The sequence below is a fragment of the Pantherophis guttatus genome, chromosome 6 (genome assembly GCF_059756535.1).
Source record: "Pantherophis guttatus breed Tessera chromosome 6, ASM5975653v1, whole genome shotgun sequence".
NCBI lineage: Eukaryota > Metazoa > Chordata > Lepidosauria > Squamata > Colubridae > Pantherophis > Pantherophis guttatus.
Window position 1 is genome coordinate 54,674,478 of NC_142068.1, and position 19,402 is coordinate 54,693,879.

Consider the following 19,402-nt stretch of genomic DNA (forward strand, 5'->3'; position numbering starts at 1 on the left):
CAAAAATGCAAAAAGAACTAGTCTCAAAAATATTAAAACTTTATATGTTTATATCTATCTATCTATCTATCTATCTATCTATCTATCTATCTATCTATGTCTCTATCTCTATCACATCTCTATCTATCTATCTATCTATCTATCTATCTATCTATCTATCTATCTATCTATCTATCTATCTACACATATACATACATACATACATACACACACAGGAATCTCATATAAATGAGATCCCTGTATTTCAACTAGAGTCAAATTTCATTCTTTTACAAATATCATTAGATAATCAGAAGTGACAAATAAAACTGTCAGAAGTAGAGGCTATTTATTATATTTGTGTATGTGTGTGTGTAGATGTTTCATTAACATCTTTCATAAACTAAATTTTCAAATATCCAAAGTGTTTTAAAAAATTAAATTTGGTCTGCATGGAAATGTTACAAAACTTATTTACAAATTACACTTATTTACCTTGAGCAATTAAAAAAAAATACTGGAAGACCTAATGCACTTAATTTCCTGCGGTAAATTAAACGTATTTTTAATGTTGTACAAAGTATGCAAGCTTAATTCATTCTCTACTTAGCTAAATATGTTCTTATTTGAATTAATTTTTATTTTTCCCAATGCCAATAAAATAATGATTAAAGGAGAAAAATAACCTACTGTCAAAATACTGTTCATCATATGAATGAACTGACAATGTTTTTGCATATAAAATTATTACTGGAAATATTATAATAATAATATGCTGTTATTAAAAGTTGGATTATGGCATCTAAATAACTTCTTTCCATATACTCAGTTCTCTCTGTTTGAAATAGTTTTGTTTGCGATTTAGTAATCTTGCGCATGTTATTAATGCATCCAGAAAAAAAGTGATAGAAAGTAAATCATAAATAGGAGTATAGTGAAAAAGGCTTCAGGTATACCGTGTTTCCCCGAAAATAAGACCTTGTATTATATTTTTTTGAACCCTAAAATAAGCGCTTGGCCTTATTGCCATGCACTCAAAAGCCCGATTGGGCTTATTATCAGGGGATGTCTTATTTTGGGGAAAACAGGGTATATTGTGTAACCTGAAAAATATCAAAATATATCAGAGTGATTTATTAAGGAGTGTAGATTATTTAAGACAGTTAAGATTGCATCAGTGCCTGCTGACTGGAAAAGTGGCATTAATATGAGGTGCCACAAGGGTCGGTCCTCTCGCCCCTTTTGTATAACATTTATGTAAAGCCGCTGGGCGACATCATCCATGGTTTCGGGGTGAAGTACCACCAGTACACTGATGACACCCAGCTGTACATCTCCACCCCGGACCACCCCAACAATGCCCTTGAAGTGATGTCCTGGTGTCTGGAGGACGTGCAGATCTGGATGGGGAGGAACAGGCTCAGGCTCAACCCATCCAAGACCGAGTGGCTGTGGTTTCCGACGTCCCGATATAGTCAGTTGATGCCATCGCTGACTATTGGGGGTGAATTGCTGGCCCCCACGGAGAGGGCTCGCAACTTGAGTGTCTTCCTGGATTCATGGCTGTCTTTAGAAGAGCACTTGACGGCCATGACCGGGAGGATTTTTCATCAGGTTCGCCTGATTCGCCAGTTGCGTCCCTTTCTGGATCGGGACTCCCTACACACAGTCACTCATGCCCTCATCACTTCCCGCCTGGACTACTGTAACACTCTCTACATGGGGCTCCCCCTGAGGAGCACCCGGAGGCTCCAACTGGCGCAGAGTGCGGCTGCGTGGGTGGTTATGGGAGCAACATGGCACTCCCATGTGACACCTCTCCTGTGCGAGCTGCACTGGCTCCCGGTGGTCTTCCGGGTGCGCTTCAAGGTTTTGGTCACCACCTTTAGAGCGCTCCATGGCTTAGGACCTGGTTATTTGCAGGACCGCCTACTACCACAAACAGCCTCCCACCGGCCGGTACGCTCTCATAGAGAGGGGCTCCTCTGGGTGCTGTCAGCCAAACAATGTCGACTGGCGGCCCCCAGGGGGAGGGCCTTCTCTGTGGGGGCACCCACTATCTGGAACGAGCTCCCCCCAGAGATACGGAGGATCCCGGATCTGCGCACTTTCCGCAGTGCTCTTAAGACCCTCCTATTCCAGCAAGCCGGCCTGGCCTAATTTTCTCCCCTTTTTTAAAATTCTTTTAAATCAAAATTTTAATCTGTTTTAAATTATTGGAATTTTTAATTGTCTCGGGCTAAATTATTTAATCTGGTTTTAATTATGGTTTTAATTATGTTTCTAACTTTTGTATCTATGTATTTTATTCTGTGCCTGTTCACCGCCCTGAGTCCTTCGGGAGTAGGGCGGTATATAAATTTTAATAAAAACAAAAAACAAAACAAACAAAAACAATATTCCCTTATTCAACAAATTAGGTAAGATCCAGAAGTCAGTTTGTTATGGGGGTCCAGGAAGGCAGCCAGCAGGATTCTAACTAAAACATATATGAATTGATGGACTCTTAGGAAACACAAAAAGATTTTACATTGTACAGAGGATGTGCAGAACAGATATTTGCTTTCAGCAAATATCTGAGAAATATACAGATGTGAAAAAAATATTTATTGATTTAGACCAGGTGTGTCAAACTTGTGGCGTAATGTTGTCATCATGTGATATATGACTTTTTCCCCCTTCGCTAAAATGAGGGTGGGTGTGGCCAGCATGTGACGCATCCGGCCCATGGGCCACAAGTTTGACACCCTAGATTTAGATAAATTGTGTGACAAAATTGGCTGCACTGGCTCCCGGTGGTCTTCTGGGTGCGATTCAAGGTGTTAGTTATCACCTTTAAAGCGCTCCATGGCTTAGGACCTGGGTACCTATGAGACCGTCTTTTGCCACCAATAGCCTCCCACCGACCAGTTCGTTCTCACAGGGAGGGACTACTCAGGGTACCGTCAGTCAAATTATGTCGACTGGCAACTCCCAGGGGGAGGGCCTTCTCTGTGGGGGCCCCAACCCTTTGGAGTGAACTGCCCCCGGAGATACGGAATATCCCTGATCTCCGTGCTTTCCGCCGTGCCCTCAAGACCCTGATGTTCCAACAGGCGGGGCTAAACATACGAACATGTGAATGATTTTTTAAATGTTATCTAATTCTGGGTTTTATTTAATTGACCAAACTAAGTAATAATTTTAATTAGCAATTTTATGATGTTTGTGTGTCTATATTTTTCTTGACTGTACACTGCCTTGAGTCCTATGGGAGAAAGGCGGTATAGAAATATAATAAATAAATAAATAAATAAATAAATAAATAAATAAATAAATAAATAAATATGTTTAATTCTGAGCTTGAATTAAGGAATTTCTGGAGCACATATGGAATTGAGGATTGACTGATGAATATGATAAGAAGAGTACATGATGCAAGTAAAATATGCATTGAATTATTTCATGGGTTTTTAATATATTTATGGATAGGTTCAATATATAATGAATTATTGTGGTGACACTAGAAACACATTGATTAGGGATGGCAATATTTACTTATTGATAACATTTATATGCCACTCCTCTCACTGTCAAGTGACTCTGGGTGGCTTCCAACAATATAAAATGATAAGAACATTAAAACATTCAACATTAAGAATTAAAACATTAAAACTAACCAAGAACTACGGTAAGATGAAAAGAGATCAAAGGGTAAATAGAGTGCAGATGGGATCTTCTACTAATCTACTGAACACCTCCAAATAGGACACCTCCATCGGGCCAGAGCTGGTTGTGACAGGTGTGAAAGATGAGGACCACATATGATGTTCCAATTAAACTGATTTATTGCTCATGCTTACGCACAAGAATCTACACAGCTAATGGCTAGCACTATTTCAGCACTGGATAAGGGTTAATGAAATTCAACAGATGTTGGACTTAGTCTGTTTGTGGCTACATAAAAATTCTAGGCTGATTCTCCTTTTGAGCCTCCTCTCAGTTTCTGCCACTCCTTTTCCTACAGTTGGCATATTTTTTTGTATTCTTTTATATACAGATGATGCCATGTGGTTAGCTGAGAACCACCATGATATATTCGGCAAATGTTAGCTTATATGATACAGGTAGTCCTCGACTTACAACAGTTAATTTAGTGACCGTTCAAAGTTATAACAGCACTGAAAAAAGTGGGTTATGACCGCTTTTCACAGTTACAACCTTTGAAGCATCCCCATGATCATGTGATCAAAATTCAGATGCTTGGCAACTGGTTCATATTTATGTCCATTGCTGAGTCCCGGGATCATATGTTCCCCTTTTGTGACGTTCTGACCAGCAAAGTCAAATGGGGAAGCCAGATTCACTTAACAAGCATTTTACTAATTTATAAACTATAGTGATTCACTCAACAACTGTGGCAAGAAAGGTTGTAAAATGGGGCAAAACTCAATTAACTAATGTCTCACTTAATAACCAAAATTTTGGGCTCAATTGTGATTGTAAATCAAGGACTACCTGTACAATGAATAGTAGATATCTGAAACTTAAGATATCAAACCAAAGGGTTGACAGAGAAAACAGTAAACAATTGCAATCAATAGCAAAGACCCAAAAAAATGTAAGTACTATGGTAGCAGAAAGATGTTGGGTAATATGTATTATGTTGTGAGAAATAGTTTGTTAAAGGAAACAAAAATGAGTATGCATAAGTGAGTACTTCAGTCCATTATATGGAAGTGAAGATTCAGGACAAACAAATTCAAATTGAACACAGTGGAATGTGCTATGCAATCATGTTTGTGTGGTTAACAAAAATAAAGAGATAGAAAAAAAAATGACTAAATGCTCATTGAATGTGGATGAAATACAGAAGTGAATGAACAGTCTGCAAGAAGTAATGCTATGATGATTTGGTTCCATAGAGAAAATGAATGAGGATAGAATTGCAAAAGGAATTTATACAGTAAAGAAAAAATGAATAGACTGAAAGAAAGAAAAAAAACCAAGAACGTAAAAAATGAGAAACCAGAATTTAAGGAAAAGTGTTACTAGAATCAGAGTAAGCATGGTTTGCAAGGATAGAAAAGTATGGAGAGATAAAGTGAGATAAAGAAAAGGTGTAGTGTAAATTACTTTTGACTTTATTTCTTTTTATTTTTCTTACTTTATTTCTTTAGCATCTTTGGATTAGTATTTCTGACTCCTTTTAAGTTCACTGCATAATGTTTTTTACCCTAAAGGGAACAGAATGATGGGCATCCATGTATCAATATTAAACCATTAGATTTGTATGGTGAAAAGTTAAAATTTCATAGGAAGTAGCTTCCATGCTGGACACTGGGTGGAGGATTATCCACTACCATGGAAGTCTATCAATTCTGCATCAGATTTTCATAAAGGAGAGTACTGTAATAAAGTAGTGAAAACAAATGGACTATTTAACTGAAATGCAACTTTTCTTTACTTGAGAAATGGTGTGCTCTTGGAGAACGATAACTATAACAATAAAATATCACTGCTTGTTTTAGAGATGTTCAATAGCTTTTGACAAAATGCTAGCTTTATAAGTACTTACTGCTGCTTTTAAGAAGCACATGTTATCTTCAAATAAACAATTATTAAGCCATAAAACAAAACTGCATGATTCCTATTGGGGTAATCTGTTTTTACAGTTAGCTATAATATGCTACACTTATAACATAAGAAAAACGCTTAAGAGTTTTAGAATCTATTTTTTCTCACTCCTCTTAAAATATTCATCATCGATATCCCAATTCTACTATTTTTTTAATCCAATCACAGCAGTTGTTACATTAGTAACACAGTTGTTAAGTGAATCTGGCTTCCTTCTTGACTTTGCTTGTCAGAAGGTTGCAAAAGGTGATCAGATGACCCTGGGACACAGCAACAGGCATAACTATGAGTCAGTTGCCAAGTGTCTAAAGTTTGATCATTTGACCATGGGGATGCTTCAACAGTCTTAAGTGGGAAAAACAGTCTTAATTCACTTTTTTTCCAGGGCCTTGTAACTTTGAAAAGTCACTAAATGAACTGTTGTAAATTGAAGAGTATCTGTATGAAGTTAATCATAAAAAAATTCAAACCTTACTCCTAGCATAACACCTTATTCACTTTTATTATTTCTCACTATCTATCGTTATGCTCTCAAAATTAGAGGTACAGCTCCTGAGCCCAGGTCATGTTTGATCTTGGCCAATAGTAATTATTCTGATTTCCAGGAATTGTTGTCCTATCTTTCTCACTATTTCTACCACACCTTTCCACACTTCCACCTCTGTCTCTGTCTCTCTCTGTGTGTGTATGTCTCTCTCTCTCTCTCTCTCTCTCTCTCTCTCTCTCTCTCTCTCCCTCCCTCTCTCTCTCTCTCTCTCTCACACACACACACACACACACAAACATATAGATATAGACAAAATAAACCCTTGTATCAATTTTCCCAGACAGAAACATGCCATTTTGTTCCTAGAAAAATCTCTGTTTGATTCCCTAGTTATTCCTTCTCTGGAGACCTTAAGTTCATTCTTAAAATACCCTGGAAACGGAAAAGTAGGCAACAACATAGGCTAACAGAGCTTCTACCAACATTTGTAGGAGTTCTGAGGGGTATTATGCTTTTGCATCTGAATTTTTATTTATTGCTAGGAAGAAAGAAAACCCTTGTGCAATAAAATGAAGGTAAGAATTTGATTAATTTGTATAAATGTCATGGAAATTGCCAAGTAGTAACCTCTTGAGTAGTAAAGCACCGAGCATTAGGTAGCCTGCCAAACTGCCATGTCAGAATTAATTGCCCATCATAATATCAGCAAGCATAATACAGCCTCAGCCACTATGGATGCATTTATTTCTCAAGCTTCTTGTAAGTGGTCTAATGAAAAACCAAGGAATAAAGGAGCTCACTAATTTACATGATTCCTATTTTTGTATGCTGAAAAGCTGTCAACACTGGAATATAATAAAGTGTTTGAAGATAGGCTCCCACGTCAAGCCAGACCTTGATGCTTTTAAACCACATTCTACCATCACACTAAGCCAAAAAATATCTAAAATATATAAGGGGACTTCACCCTTATATGAACAACACTAAGGGACATTTAATTCTGTTTGGAGGATATGTAAAAAGCTAGAAAATTTCAGGTTCAAATACAAACGTTGGTTCAGAGGAACTTTAAAGATTAACACACAAATTGGGACCAGAGGTTTTTCTTTTGGGATTTATTTATTTCAGGGATGGGCAACTGTGGCCCTTTTATAACCTGTGGACTTCAACTCCCATAATTCCTGAGACAGCCAAGCTGGCTGTCTCAGGAATTATGGGAGTTGAAGTCCACAGGTTGTAAAAGGGCCACAGATGCCCACCCCGATTTATTTAATTGTTTGTCAACAAGTACAAGGAAACAAGTATAGACATAGACATGGACACATGAAAAAATGGCACAAATAAATGGATATAAATAGGCAAAACATAGCCATAAACACATAAAATGAGTACATATAAATGGGGACAGTAGGATAGGGACGATAGGCACGCTAGTGCGCTTTTGCACGTCCCCTTAAACTGATAGACAAATAGTTGGAAAAAAGTTACGGAAATTCGTATTTGTACATGATAACTGCAGCAAGATAATGTGCATGCACAGAGATGAAATAATTCAACATTACCCACAATAGAGGAATGGATGGTAAAGATGATGGAACTTGCTGAGATGGTTAAATTAACATTTTTGTTCAGAGAAAACACTTCCAATTTGCTGATTGGAAACCCTTTATGGACTTTTTTGCATAAAGCAGAAAAAAATGCTTATAATTTATAGTTTGATGACTAGACAAAAGAAATTATAGAAAAATGGTATCTGTTTTAACCACAGAGTAAGAGGTAATTTATATTGTACTTATAACTATTGTAAAGAAGCTTGGAAGCTACTTCTTTCTATCATGTTTCTTTCTTTTCTATTTTTTCTTTTCTTGCTCTTTTCTTTTCTTTCTTTCTTTCTCTCCCTCTTCTCTCTTTCTTTCCATCTTTTTCTTTTCTTTTCTTATTTTATATTACTTTCATATTAGTTTTTATTTCCCTTTTTTTAGAATATTAGATAAAATTATATTAAAAAGAGTAAATTAACTATATTATGATTTAAGATCTTCCAGTGCTTCAAATCTGTTCTCTAATAAGTGCTTCAAAATAAACAGGAGTCAATGTAGTACCAGTCTATAATACTATAAAGCAATCTCATACTTTTTGGGAATCATGAAGCTATACAGTCCTGAGAATAGTCATGACTGATTTAAGATGCTGAAAGGCTATTTTTCTGTTTCTGTCTATTTTTTGAAGACTGAATATGAAATGCTTCAAAACCCTAATAACAGTGGTCACTAGATCTTTATTTTGATTAAAACATTTAGTATTAATTAAACAGATCAGCTTGTTGAAAGCCTGTATAGATGTCAACAGTTTCTCTTATATTTATTTATATGGAATTTAGAATTTCAATTTTTATTTTGCTTTTCCATTCCAGAATCCTCAAGAAGGTTAAAATAAAAATGATATTTAGAACATTTAAAACCATAATTAAATCATCATTACTCAATCCCCAAAGCTCCACCTAAGTAGGAAAATCTTGACTTCTTTGCTAGCAACATAGGAAAATTGCAATGGTTATGATAATAGATGTATTCTGACTGCATAATAGTGTCTCTATGATATCCAATTATCTTTCTATTCTGCCCCAGCCATAAGAGGCTGTTGAATTTTCCCCCTACAAAGTTGGTGTGTAATCTGGGGCTCTTTTTGAACTCAATGAGCAGGTGGCAGCTGTGTTCAGGAAAGCCTTGGCTTTATCTGGTGTGCCAGGTGCACCCTTTCAGATTGTGGCCCTTCAGATATTCATACCCTGGTCACTTCATGGCCTGACTATTTAAATTTGCTTTACATGGGACTTCAGAGCAGGCCATGTCCTAGTATGCCCATGTAACACTTCTGCCTCTTTATAGCTGTACTGGATGCCAATTTACTTCCAGGCGCTATTCAGAATTCTGGTTCTTATCTATAAATCCCTATATATCATGCAGCCTGCTTTCTTGTGGGGTTACCTGTTACCATTGTATTTAATTTGATCAGACAGGGATTGCAAATTTCAAATAAGCAAGACTATTCATTGGGATTCTGGAAGTATGCCTTCTGGTGATAGCAACCAGCTTTCTGAAATGAGGTTACCTTCCAAGATCCAAATGACTCCCATCTTGCTGATGTTTTAAAGGAGCCTGAGAACCTGACTTTCATACAGTCCTTTGATGGCATTGACTGAAACCTCTTTTTAACCTAGGTTGCCTTTTTTTGTTTTCACTTGGTTTGTTTCCCTGCCATATATACTCTTTTTGTGTAAACTACCCAAAGTTTCATCATCATCATCATCATCAATCAATCAACATCATCCAGTTGTATGAAACAATTCTCCTGATTTTTTTGTAGGGAATCTGTTGAGAATCTCATGGACTGAGCTAAAGCCAACAGAGATGGAGCCATGGCAAAAAAATAAAAAAAATAAAAAATGGTAACATTGACTTTCCAGGATTCTTTCCCTTTCCGTCCCCCAATTCCATTCTCTTTCTCCCAAGCATCAATATGCAGGGGAAAAATAGATAATAGATAATAGATAATAGATAATAGGTAAGGAAAAGAAGGATATAACTAGGTAGGCATACAGACTTCGATCCAAGGGGTTGGAAAAAAGAAATCTTCACAACATATTGCACTTGAAATAAAATCCCTGGAGATTGGACCAAAATTAAAATTGGGTTAAAAAATAAAATAATTTGTTTCCCCAAATCTATTCTGAACAGAACTTGGATGATGGATATCTGTGCATGTAGGCAACATAAATATTTTCAGAACTGTAATAACTGCAGCTGTGTAGCAGCTACATTTGGCACTGAATATGAAATTCAGCTCTGTAATATTACATATTTTAAGGCTTATTTTTTGAAAACTGATTTTCTTTAATCATATTTAGCACATGTTTTCCTATCACTTATTTGTGTAGTGTCACTTTTTTATATTGTTACTGAAAATCCAAATACTATTAGTCTAGCATAGCAACTTTCATACAATTGGACTGAGTATACTTTAGGCCAGTGGTCACCAACAGGTGGTCCATGGACCACTGGTGGTTCGTGAGAAAATTTTGGTGGTCCATAGAAAAATTATTTGCATTTTTTATATTGCACTAAATCAGGGGTCCTCAAACTACGTCCCCTGGGCCAGATACATGCGATGTACATTTGTGTTGCTGCAGAGAATCTCTCCCTTCGGGGTCTTTTTGTGTGGGTCAGAGGGGTACAGAAATTCCAACTGGGGTCTGCTTCAGCCTCCTGGTGCAGGGCTTTGGGCAAAGGAGGGAAGTGCCGCTGGTGGTGAAGAGCGGAACGGCCTTGTTCCAGTGGGACTGCATCATGGCCTGGAACTGGCTGATCATCTCAGCCCGCTGAGCCTCCAGGCGCTGGTACCTGGCCTTGCACTCCAACAGATCTTCCCTCTGCTTGGAAAGCCTATGCTCCTAGTCCTCAGTGAGGTGCTTCTGCTGAGCCTCCTTCTCGGTCAGATTCAATATGAACTGAGCTGTCTTTTTCGTGGTGGCTGCTTAGCTCCAACAACTGCTTCCTGTTGGGGCCCTAAGGAGCCCACACTGGCAGGCAAGTAGTGGCTGGGGGGAGGACAGGACAAGTAGAGGCTGGCGAGGCACCCCTCAACATGAGTGACATCAAGTTGGCCATGTCCACCCAGCCAGTCATTAAGCAGATCATATTAATGGTACACAGGATTTAAAATTATGAATTTAGAGGTCCCTGAGGTCCGAAACGTTGGTGACCCCTGCTTTAGGTGACATAGTCCAACAAATTTAGAAAATACCAAATGGGAGCAGTATGTACACTTGCAAGTCCTATGTTTGTGGGGCACAATGGACCCAAACATATGACAACCATGTCCATTACCTAATGTATCATTGACTTCATTTCCCCCCTCTTTCTTAGGATTTCACGCAGGCTTGCCAAATAATAATGCTTTTGTATCTGAGTAGCAGTTTTTAAAAAAAGCTTTGATCATTCAGCTTCTTTAGAAAGTCAAATGCTCATGAGTCTACAAGGGCTAGTATTCTACAGACAAATTGAAATGACAGAGTATCCTTCTCATGCTTTCACTGCAAACACAGGAAGATGCATATCAGGGTTTTTACAGAATCCATCTCTTCTAATCACTCCTGTCTTCAGTTAGCAAGGCAAAACGTAGTAAAAGTATCCTAACAATCTTTTTTTACTGTCTGGCTATTTAATCAGAACATTGCTAACCTGCAAAACAACTATGCCTGCAAAGAATGCATCCTACTTGAGGTGGCCTCTATACGTATGTGGTCAGGTACATGAAGCATATATTTGAATAGATCACAGCTATTTGAAGTTTCAAGTTTTATGACTCCATTTATGGGAGAAATAATACTGTGGAGCACTGCAGAGAATTGATATTGATTGCATGCCACAATTCCTAAATAATAATATATGTGATGGGAAACACCTATGAGCTTTCTCACATATAAGTACCTGGCATGGTAATTCAGAGCTTTTTGCTTCTTTAGAAAAGGATATGTGTAAAAATGGGAAGGCCAAAGGATTAGTTTCCAAGGGAGGCCTTAAGAGGCCTTCACAGTGGGCAGTGAAGCACTTAGCGTTGAGTTTCCATCATGAGCCTTGCTGAAAATTGCAGGAGTTCAGACTATGCCTAATGTTAGAGATCATAAGTAGCTATAATAAAGCCATGTTTTTATTAGTATTGTTATTATCAAACAATGTGCAGGATTTCTTCAGACATTTTGGCTTAAATTCATAAGGGGCTCTGAGGTTCAGTTCACAGCAGGTGTGAGGAAGCTTCATGGATTTGTAATTCATAAGTGGGTGAGCTTAAAGAGGAAACAGCAAGGGATGGAGGTATTTTGCTGAAGTGGGAACAGGGGAGCAAATTGTGTATAGTCTGAAACAAAGGGCACAATGTTCTGGATAATCTGTGTTGTTTTATTTGCTATGATCAAGGGAGAACAGAAAAGTCAAAAAGTTGTCACTTCTATGAACATTATTGCTGATGGAGTGGGGAGGGAACGAAGAAAAGTAAGGAAAATGTTCACCTGATTGCCTTACAGCTGTGTTTCTCAACCCCAACATGTGTGGATGTCAACTCCCAGAATTCCCCAGTCAATGTAGAATAAAGCTACTCTAGGAACTAATACAAAATACCCCCTCCCACAGCAATTCTGATTCTGCCCAGAGCTCCCAGTAGAGCTTAGAGATCTGGGCTGCAAAAATCCAGATAATCATTACAAGGGCAGACAACATCTGGTAGCTTTCACATGGTCAGGATCAGAATTACCTGGAGAGAGGAAGGGATGTTTAGACACAGGACAGTTCTGTTTTGTATTTGAGGTCTTCTTTTCATTTGTTTTTATAGCTTGAGAATTTCCGAATGTTACCCTAACAAGAACAATGTTTATCTATAGATGATAATAAATGGCAAACCTGACAGGTGGTTTATTCCATTTTTCCTGTAGAAGATGCTTTGGCCTACGTGGCTGAGCACTCAGTCACCCACCTCCCCTTCAGTTTCTCAAGCAGTTTAGTTCAAGAAACCTATTTCTTTCACTTAGAACTGCTTTGTGAGGGCCAATAACCTAACAGGGAGAGTATCATGCTATAGTGGCACAGTGGTTACAGCCATGGTAATGCAGTGGTTAGAATGCAGTATTGCAGGCTAATTCTGTTGACCACCTATTGCCAGCAGTTTGGCAGTTTGATTCTCACCGGCTCAAGGTTGACTCAGCCTTCCATCCTTCCAAGATTGGTAAAAGGAGGACCCAGATTGTTGAGGACAATAGACTGACTCTGTAAAACTGCTTAGACAGGTTGTAAAGCACTGTGAAGTGGTATGTAAGTCTAGGTGCTATTGCTATTGCTATCATCTAGGAGTTGATACTATCTCATATGAAAACTCTTGGTACTATAAAAAGTTATCGGAGGAGGAGGATAAACAATAGCAATATACTTATATACTGCCCCACAGTGCTTTACAGCACTCTTATAAGCAGTTTACAATGTCAGCATATTGCCCCAAACAATCTGGATCCTCATTTTATTGATCTCAGAAAGATGGAAGATTGAGTCAACCTTAATCAGTCAGGATTGAATACCTGGCAGTGGGCAGATACTACAATACTACATTCTAACCACTAAGCCACCATAGTTTCCTCTGCATAAACAATAAATATGCACCATTAGAGGAATAAATAATCACAGGAGGATATTATATAAGCTTTCAGAAACTTACATGAGGTGAGCCTCATGGTAAGTTTATCGAGGAAACTTCTTATAAACCAGCTGGATTAAACTGGAAAACATCTTTTGCTGCTTTTGATGAAAAGGGACTGCCATCTACCAAAGGAATATTAAATTTCATCTTATATTTACACTTACACATTTCTGTTGCCATGTTTATTTTATTGCCTTGCCTGTAGTAGATACTTCCTATCTACATTATATTTTGCAATTAAAGTTATTCTATTAAACTATGCTTAATAAAGACTTTCAGCTTTCACCTCCTCAGTGAGTTCATTCTATTTGAAACCAGGAAACTTCTGCCTACATTTCAACATAGCAGGACATTCTGTAGAAAACTGGTTTTCCAAGTTCTTCGCATTTAACTTGGGAAATGTTTAAACTATTAAGTAGGAACAATTCTACAGGGAAAAGGAGCCATAGCAGTGGTTTGTCCTCACACAAGCCACTGTAAGAAATGGGGCTATAACATAACTAAGGTGCAATTTAAACCCAGTGTAGCTATTTTTAGCCATTTTAAGTTGAACCAAAGTATCCCAATCCACTTGGAAAAAATATTTTGTTTCATTGTAAGGTATCCACAACAAACCATTACGATGATGAAATTATATGTGGACAAGATGCAAGCTTAAATTTACTTGCAGCTGACAATTGATGTAAGTATGCAAGTTGCAGTATTTGTGTAATGAAGTAGTAACATGTTCTTCATTTGTCCCACTATCAATGCAGAAGCTTAGACTTTCATGACTAACTCCTGACACTATTACCGATCTGAAAGAGTTATTTCTCTTCCCAAAAGATGCATTAAGAATGCAGAACCACTATTCCTATTTTTAGAATAAATTACATCAAAGTATTTAGAAAATTGGGTAAAGGTTTCTTAGTAGAAAAGATTTATACTTATCCTTCTGAGTTTCCAGCTTTCGCTGACATAATGCAGTCAGCAAGCTTGTGTTTTACAGAATTTTTATCGCTACTTTGCCCTTAAAATACCAGTGATTTTTCCACTTGGTTTTACAGCAGCCAATTTCACCTAGAAAATGTTTCTCTATTCAAAATAGTATGTCACAGTAATAAAAATAAATTATATGTCATATTTTAACATTTTTGTTTCTGCCTAGATTATACATGCTTTCAAGGTCAGTCTGACAAGATAGCCATCTCATTCTAATCAGTTTGTGAGCATGCTTTACAGAGAAGAATAAAACAGATTTCAAGAATTACATTCTAAAATTTTGAATCAAGACAATCAACAGAAAAAGGGAATGTGCATCATAACGGTTTCTTACATATATATTTGGCACTCTACCCTGCTGGATTTTATTTATTTCTATTTGTTTAATTATCAAATTTAGATAACACCCTTCTTACATTCAGAGTTATTCTGGGTGCCTTACAGATAAAAAGCACAAAACCATATAAAACACGATATATATAAAGTTCAGCAAAATGACAGGAGAGTAAAAAGAAAACTAAGTTGAAAATTAAAAGGTTGCAGAACACCTTCAGAATGCATGTCCCTAGGATTACATGTCTTTCTTCAACTTCCATGGGAATTGGCAGACCCAGGTCATTCTATCTCTAAGGAAAGATGTTTCACAGGGTGGGGGGCAACAGCAGAGAAGGGTCTCTTCCTAGACTCCATTGGTCAAAATTCTTTCCCTGCCTGACATGGTGGGTGGGATAGGTCAATGTGATGTGGGCAAGGCAGTTCCTCAGATAATCTGGTCTAAAACATGTAGGCTTTAAAGGTAGTAACCGACATCTTGTAACTGACACTTTGAATTGGACCTGGAAGCAAACTGGCATCCAGCAGACCTCATGCACCAAAGGTGTTATATACACCATCTCAGGGATGCCAAAAATTGCTCCCGTGGCCATATTCTGCACCATTTTGCTAACAATCCACCATTTAATTTCTACGTACCATTGATCCGAACTGTGCATTATTGATATCATTCTCACATAACAATAAAACACTATGGTTCTTTTAGCACAGTGCAATGTGTAGACCCTTACCATTATGAATTGTTTATGGTTTAATGCTATATAATACGGGTATCAAACTTGTGGCGTCATGTTGCCATCACGTGACATATTGCAATGTTTTTTACCTTTGCAGAGCTGGGTAGGACGTGGCATGCACGTGACACATCTAGTCCACAGGCCGCCAGTTTGACACCCCTCTTATATATGGTTCAATTATGGGATTTTTAAAAGGAATCATGTCTAAAGCAATGACATGAGTTAATGATCCAGCCACTGACTGAAACTCATCCATTGAGGTTGTCAAGTTCATTTCTAAATTTCTTGCAGTTAACGACCCATCCTGCTCTATGGAACGACTTGATTCCAGTATTATAAAATCAGAACTAACTGGCTTAACATAATCTTTTGGATTCATCATTCCAACAGTATATTGTTAGATGGCATGAGACAGAGAAAAGGAAGCTTGGATTTTTTGATATACATGAACATTTAGCAAGCACATGCACTTCATCAATCCTCTCTGCGTCCCAGATTTTAAATAATTATCAGTTATTTCTTACCTTGATGTTGGCACAGGCTGGCAAATCATTATTAGTAGGTATTTCATTGTTGGCATTCTCAGAGTCATAGGTCTTTGATCTGTATGCTGTTGTAGTTAAAGCTGTGGTGGTTTGGACAGGTAGGAACGGTTGCCACACATTCACATCTGTACCATTGCCAAAAGCCTGAATTGCACTTTCTGTAGAAAAAAAAAAATTCCACAGCAATTTCTTAAATAAGCAAATAGCAGACTTTTCCTTTTTCCATGTCACCTCCCCCGCTTAACGGATTAAAACAAACAGAAATAGTTCTAAAAAACCAAACTAATAAAAGAGAAAAACTCTTTTGGATTAACAAGAATGAAAGGACTACAATTCATGGTGTCTGAGTCAAGTTATGAAGCAGTTGATTGTCATGCCTGTCTCTTTGTAAACTGACCTGTTTACAACTTAGTAAATGTCCCAAAGGTGCCTTTTCAAGAGGCAACTGGACTTTCTTGTTTTTCTTTGAAGACGTTTCGCTTGTCATCCAAGAAGCTTCTTCAGCTCTGACTGGATGGTGGGGAATGGTTTGCATGGTGCAGGAGTGTGAATGGATTTCCAGAAAAAAAATGCATATTACAGGAACCATTTGCACTTCAGTTTAAGATGCAGACAACACAGACTCATCCCCAACAACCTGTGCCTGTGTTCAATAGTGAAGGGACACGGGGCAGAAAACATCCTGCAGAAGGCTCCAAACGCATTTGCACTACTCAGGTGACCCGGAGAACACAGATAAACCTCCAAGTGGCCTCAACAACTCTTTAAAAGAATGCACGTGACCAGCTGTCTGCAAGGAGTATAAATCCTTCCATTCCCCACTAGAGCTGAAGAAGCTTCTTGGATGAGAAGTGAAACATCTTTAAAGAAAAACAATAAAGTCCAGTTCTCTCTTGAAAAAGCACCTTTGGAGCAACCATGACCTGAATTACTGAGAATCTCCATAGACATTTAGCTAAGTGGAAAGTGATAGTTGTGTTCAACTGTTCATTTACAACAATAGTATTACTGAGACAAGACTAAGGGATAGAAAATCCCACTTAGCAAAATAAATAGGAAAACCATAAAAGTAATACAGCACATTTTTAAAATAAATAATACATATCATATAATAGCAATAGCATTTAGACATATACTGGTATATCATTTCACAATGCTTTGCGGCATTCTCTAAGCCGTTTATAGAGTCAGCATATTGCTCCCAACAATTTGGATCCTCATTTTACCAACCTTGTAAGGATGAAACAACTAATATAAAGGATGGAAGATTGAGTCAACTATCTTAATTAATAGAGTAAAAGTACCTAATGCTATTAACTCTATGATATAAACAAGTTCATACTAATACAGGTTACGAATGCAAGTTTTGGAAGTTGCAAATCTATAGCGAATAATAGTATCATAAAAAAATATTCCAGGTATTTTACAAGAAAACAAACTCACCAGTTCAATGATGTAGTGTATGTTCATGAGTTAAAATATTAGTGACAAATTTGCTGATTTATTTATAGGAAATTCATTAAATTAATTAATTGACTGGTTACTTTTCTTTTTCCCCCTTTCAAGTCTTCAAACAAAATGTGCATAATTAGCTGGAAATATATGTTCAGCCACAATACTGAACATGTAAAACTTGAAAGGTGTAGTTTTTCATGGGATTAAATACTGCAATTATGGCAAGAATAAATTGGTGTTTCTTTTAAAAAATAAATACAAATGAATAGAAAAACAGATTTTAATCATGTCTTTGGGGACTCAGCATGGATTTGGAGATTTCTTATTTGAAACTCATTGTATAAGAAATAAAAACAATTTCACTGGAGACCTGAGTATGGTAGCTATTAACACATTCCTTCCAGAGTATCTAATGCTTATTATAAATCATTTTACTTTTGCTTACCTTGAAAAGATTACCTTAATTTTAACTTTTTCAAAAAATTCTAATAAAAGTAGAAAATAGACTTCAGGTACAGACAGTTAATGAGAAAATGAAGCCAGGAAAAATTTAAAAGTTTTAATGTCTTGCACAAAAGATGAAAATGAAGCCAGGAAAAATTAAAAGATGATAACAATGGGTTTATAGTTAGTTAACCTGAACAAATAAACTAGCATGGCATTACTCAAATACTATTGAGCAAATTCTAAAGGCTTTATCTATGCATGTTTAAATATCCTTTTATTTAAAATGCAACTACATCTTTTTAGCATGGGGAGAAGTGTTCTCTTTTGGGGACTAAAGCATATTTGAAAGAGATTCTAAATCTCAAAAAAAAAAAAGGAAGGGGTAAAACACTAGTACACAGATAACTATTGTATTTATATGAATGGGTGAAAAATTCTGAATTTAAGAGTCTTTTCTGAATAAGAAGTAGATTAAAAATAACATAAGCACAGAAGAAAAATCCTGTATAAGATACTACCTAAGCTTACTAACGCCAGTTGAAATAAATCCTAGCAGTTTCACCTTCCCCCAAAATGTGTGGATATGACAAGCTTGTATGTCTGTGTGTTTACATACATACACACACACACACACACATACATACATGTTTGGAAGGAAGAACTGCTAGGATTTAATTGATAAAAAATGACATATATGTGCATATTTGTGTGTTTCTATATATGTCTTCCTTTTTAATCAACTGACTGAATATCCAATACTTGTGCTTCTTTCTATGATCAATAGATCTTCTATCAGCTCATACTAACATTATTCTGTTTCACTTACAAACCTTTCATATTTAAATTCAGAAATGTTTGCTTTTTTCTTTCATACATAAAGAAAAGGTACAGGAAAGAGGATGAATGAAGTGAAAACAAGAGAAAAGTATTTTGGTAAAGAAAAAAACTAGGCGGATATATGAGGGAAAGTTATCTGAACAGGGAAGGAAAGGATAAATTAAGGATTCAAAAAAAAGTTCAGTTTAGGATGCAAATAGTCCCTCTCAAACAAGGCTAATCTTCAGGCTGATCTTTAGAACATGCTAGTTCAACATGCTATTTGCACTATTTTTTTGCACAGTGCAAATTTTGCACATTCTCACAATGCTATTTGCAAATATTTGCATCTTCAGCCATTCATTTGTTTTCAAAGTGTCTTCTATTCTCAGAATATAAAATGATTTATATTCCTCTAACTCATAGGAAATTATTTGGAAAGAAAAAACCTCATCTTCCTATCAGATTAGTAACACGTCAGTGAGGACACTAAGTTAGAATTAATATTTTGAGTCTTCAAGTTTCAATGTGCAGAGAATGATTCACTTTTTAAGCATCACTGCCTAGACACTTGCTGTCTTACATGTAATATCTCTACCGAGATTCTGAACTAGTTGCCTGTATGATAATTATGATAATTCTGAATGTGTTATTTGGCCCATATTTACAACAGAAGGAAAGTGGCTGTTGGCCTAATTCAATGAACATTTCTGATAAAGAAGAGTAAAACTTTTGGAGCAAGGATTTATGCATCAAAAATGCAC

The 19,402-nt window shown here is 36.9% G+C and overlaps 1 protein-coding gene across 1 annotated transcript in view; it reads right to left on the reverse strand.

Annotated features, from left to right (window-relative positions):
* The window catches only part of GFRA1 (GDNF family receptor alpha 1), a 255,963-nt gene that overhangs the window by 21,242 nt on the left and 215,319 nt on the right, over positions 1-19,402 (reverse strand). Inside the window, exon 7 of the mRNA XM_034440214.3 lies at positions 15,900-16,078. Within this exon, the coding sequence (XP_034296105.1) occupies positions 15,900-16,078 (179 nt within the window). The remainder of the gene's footprint in view (positions 1-15,899; positions 16,079-19,402) is intronic.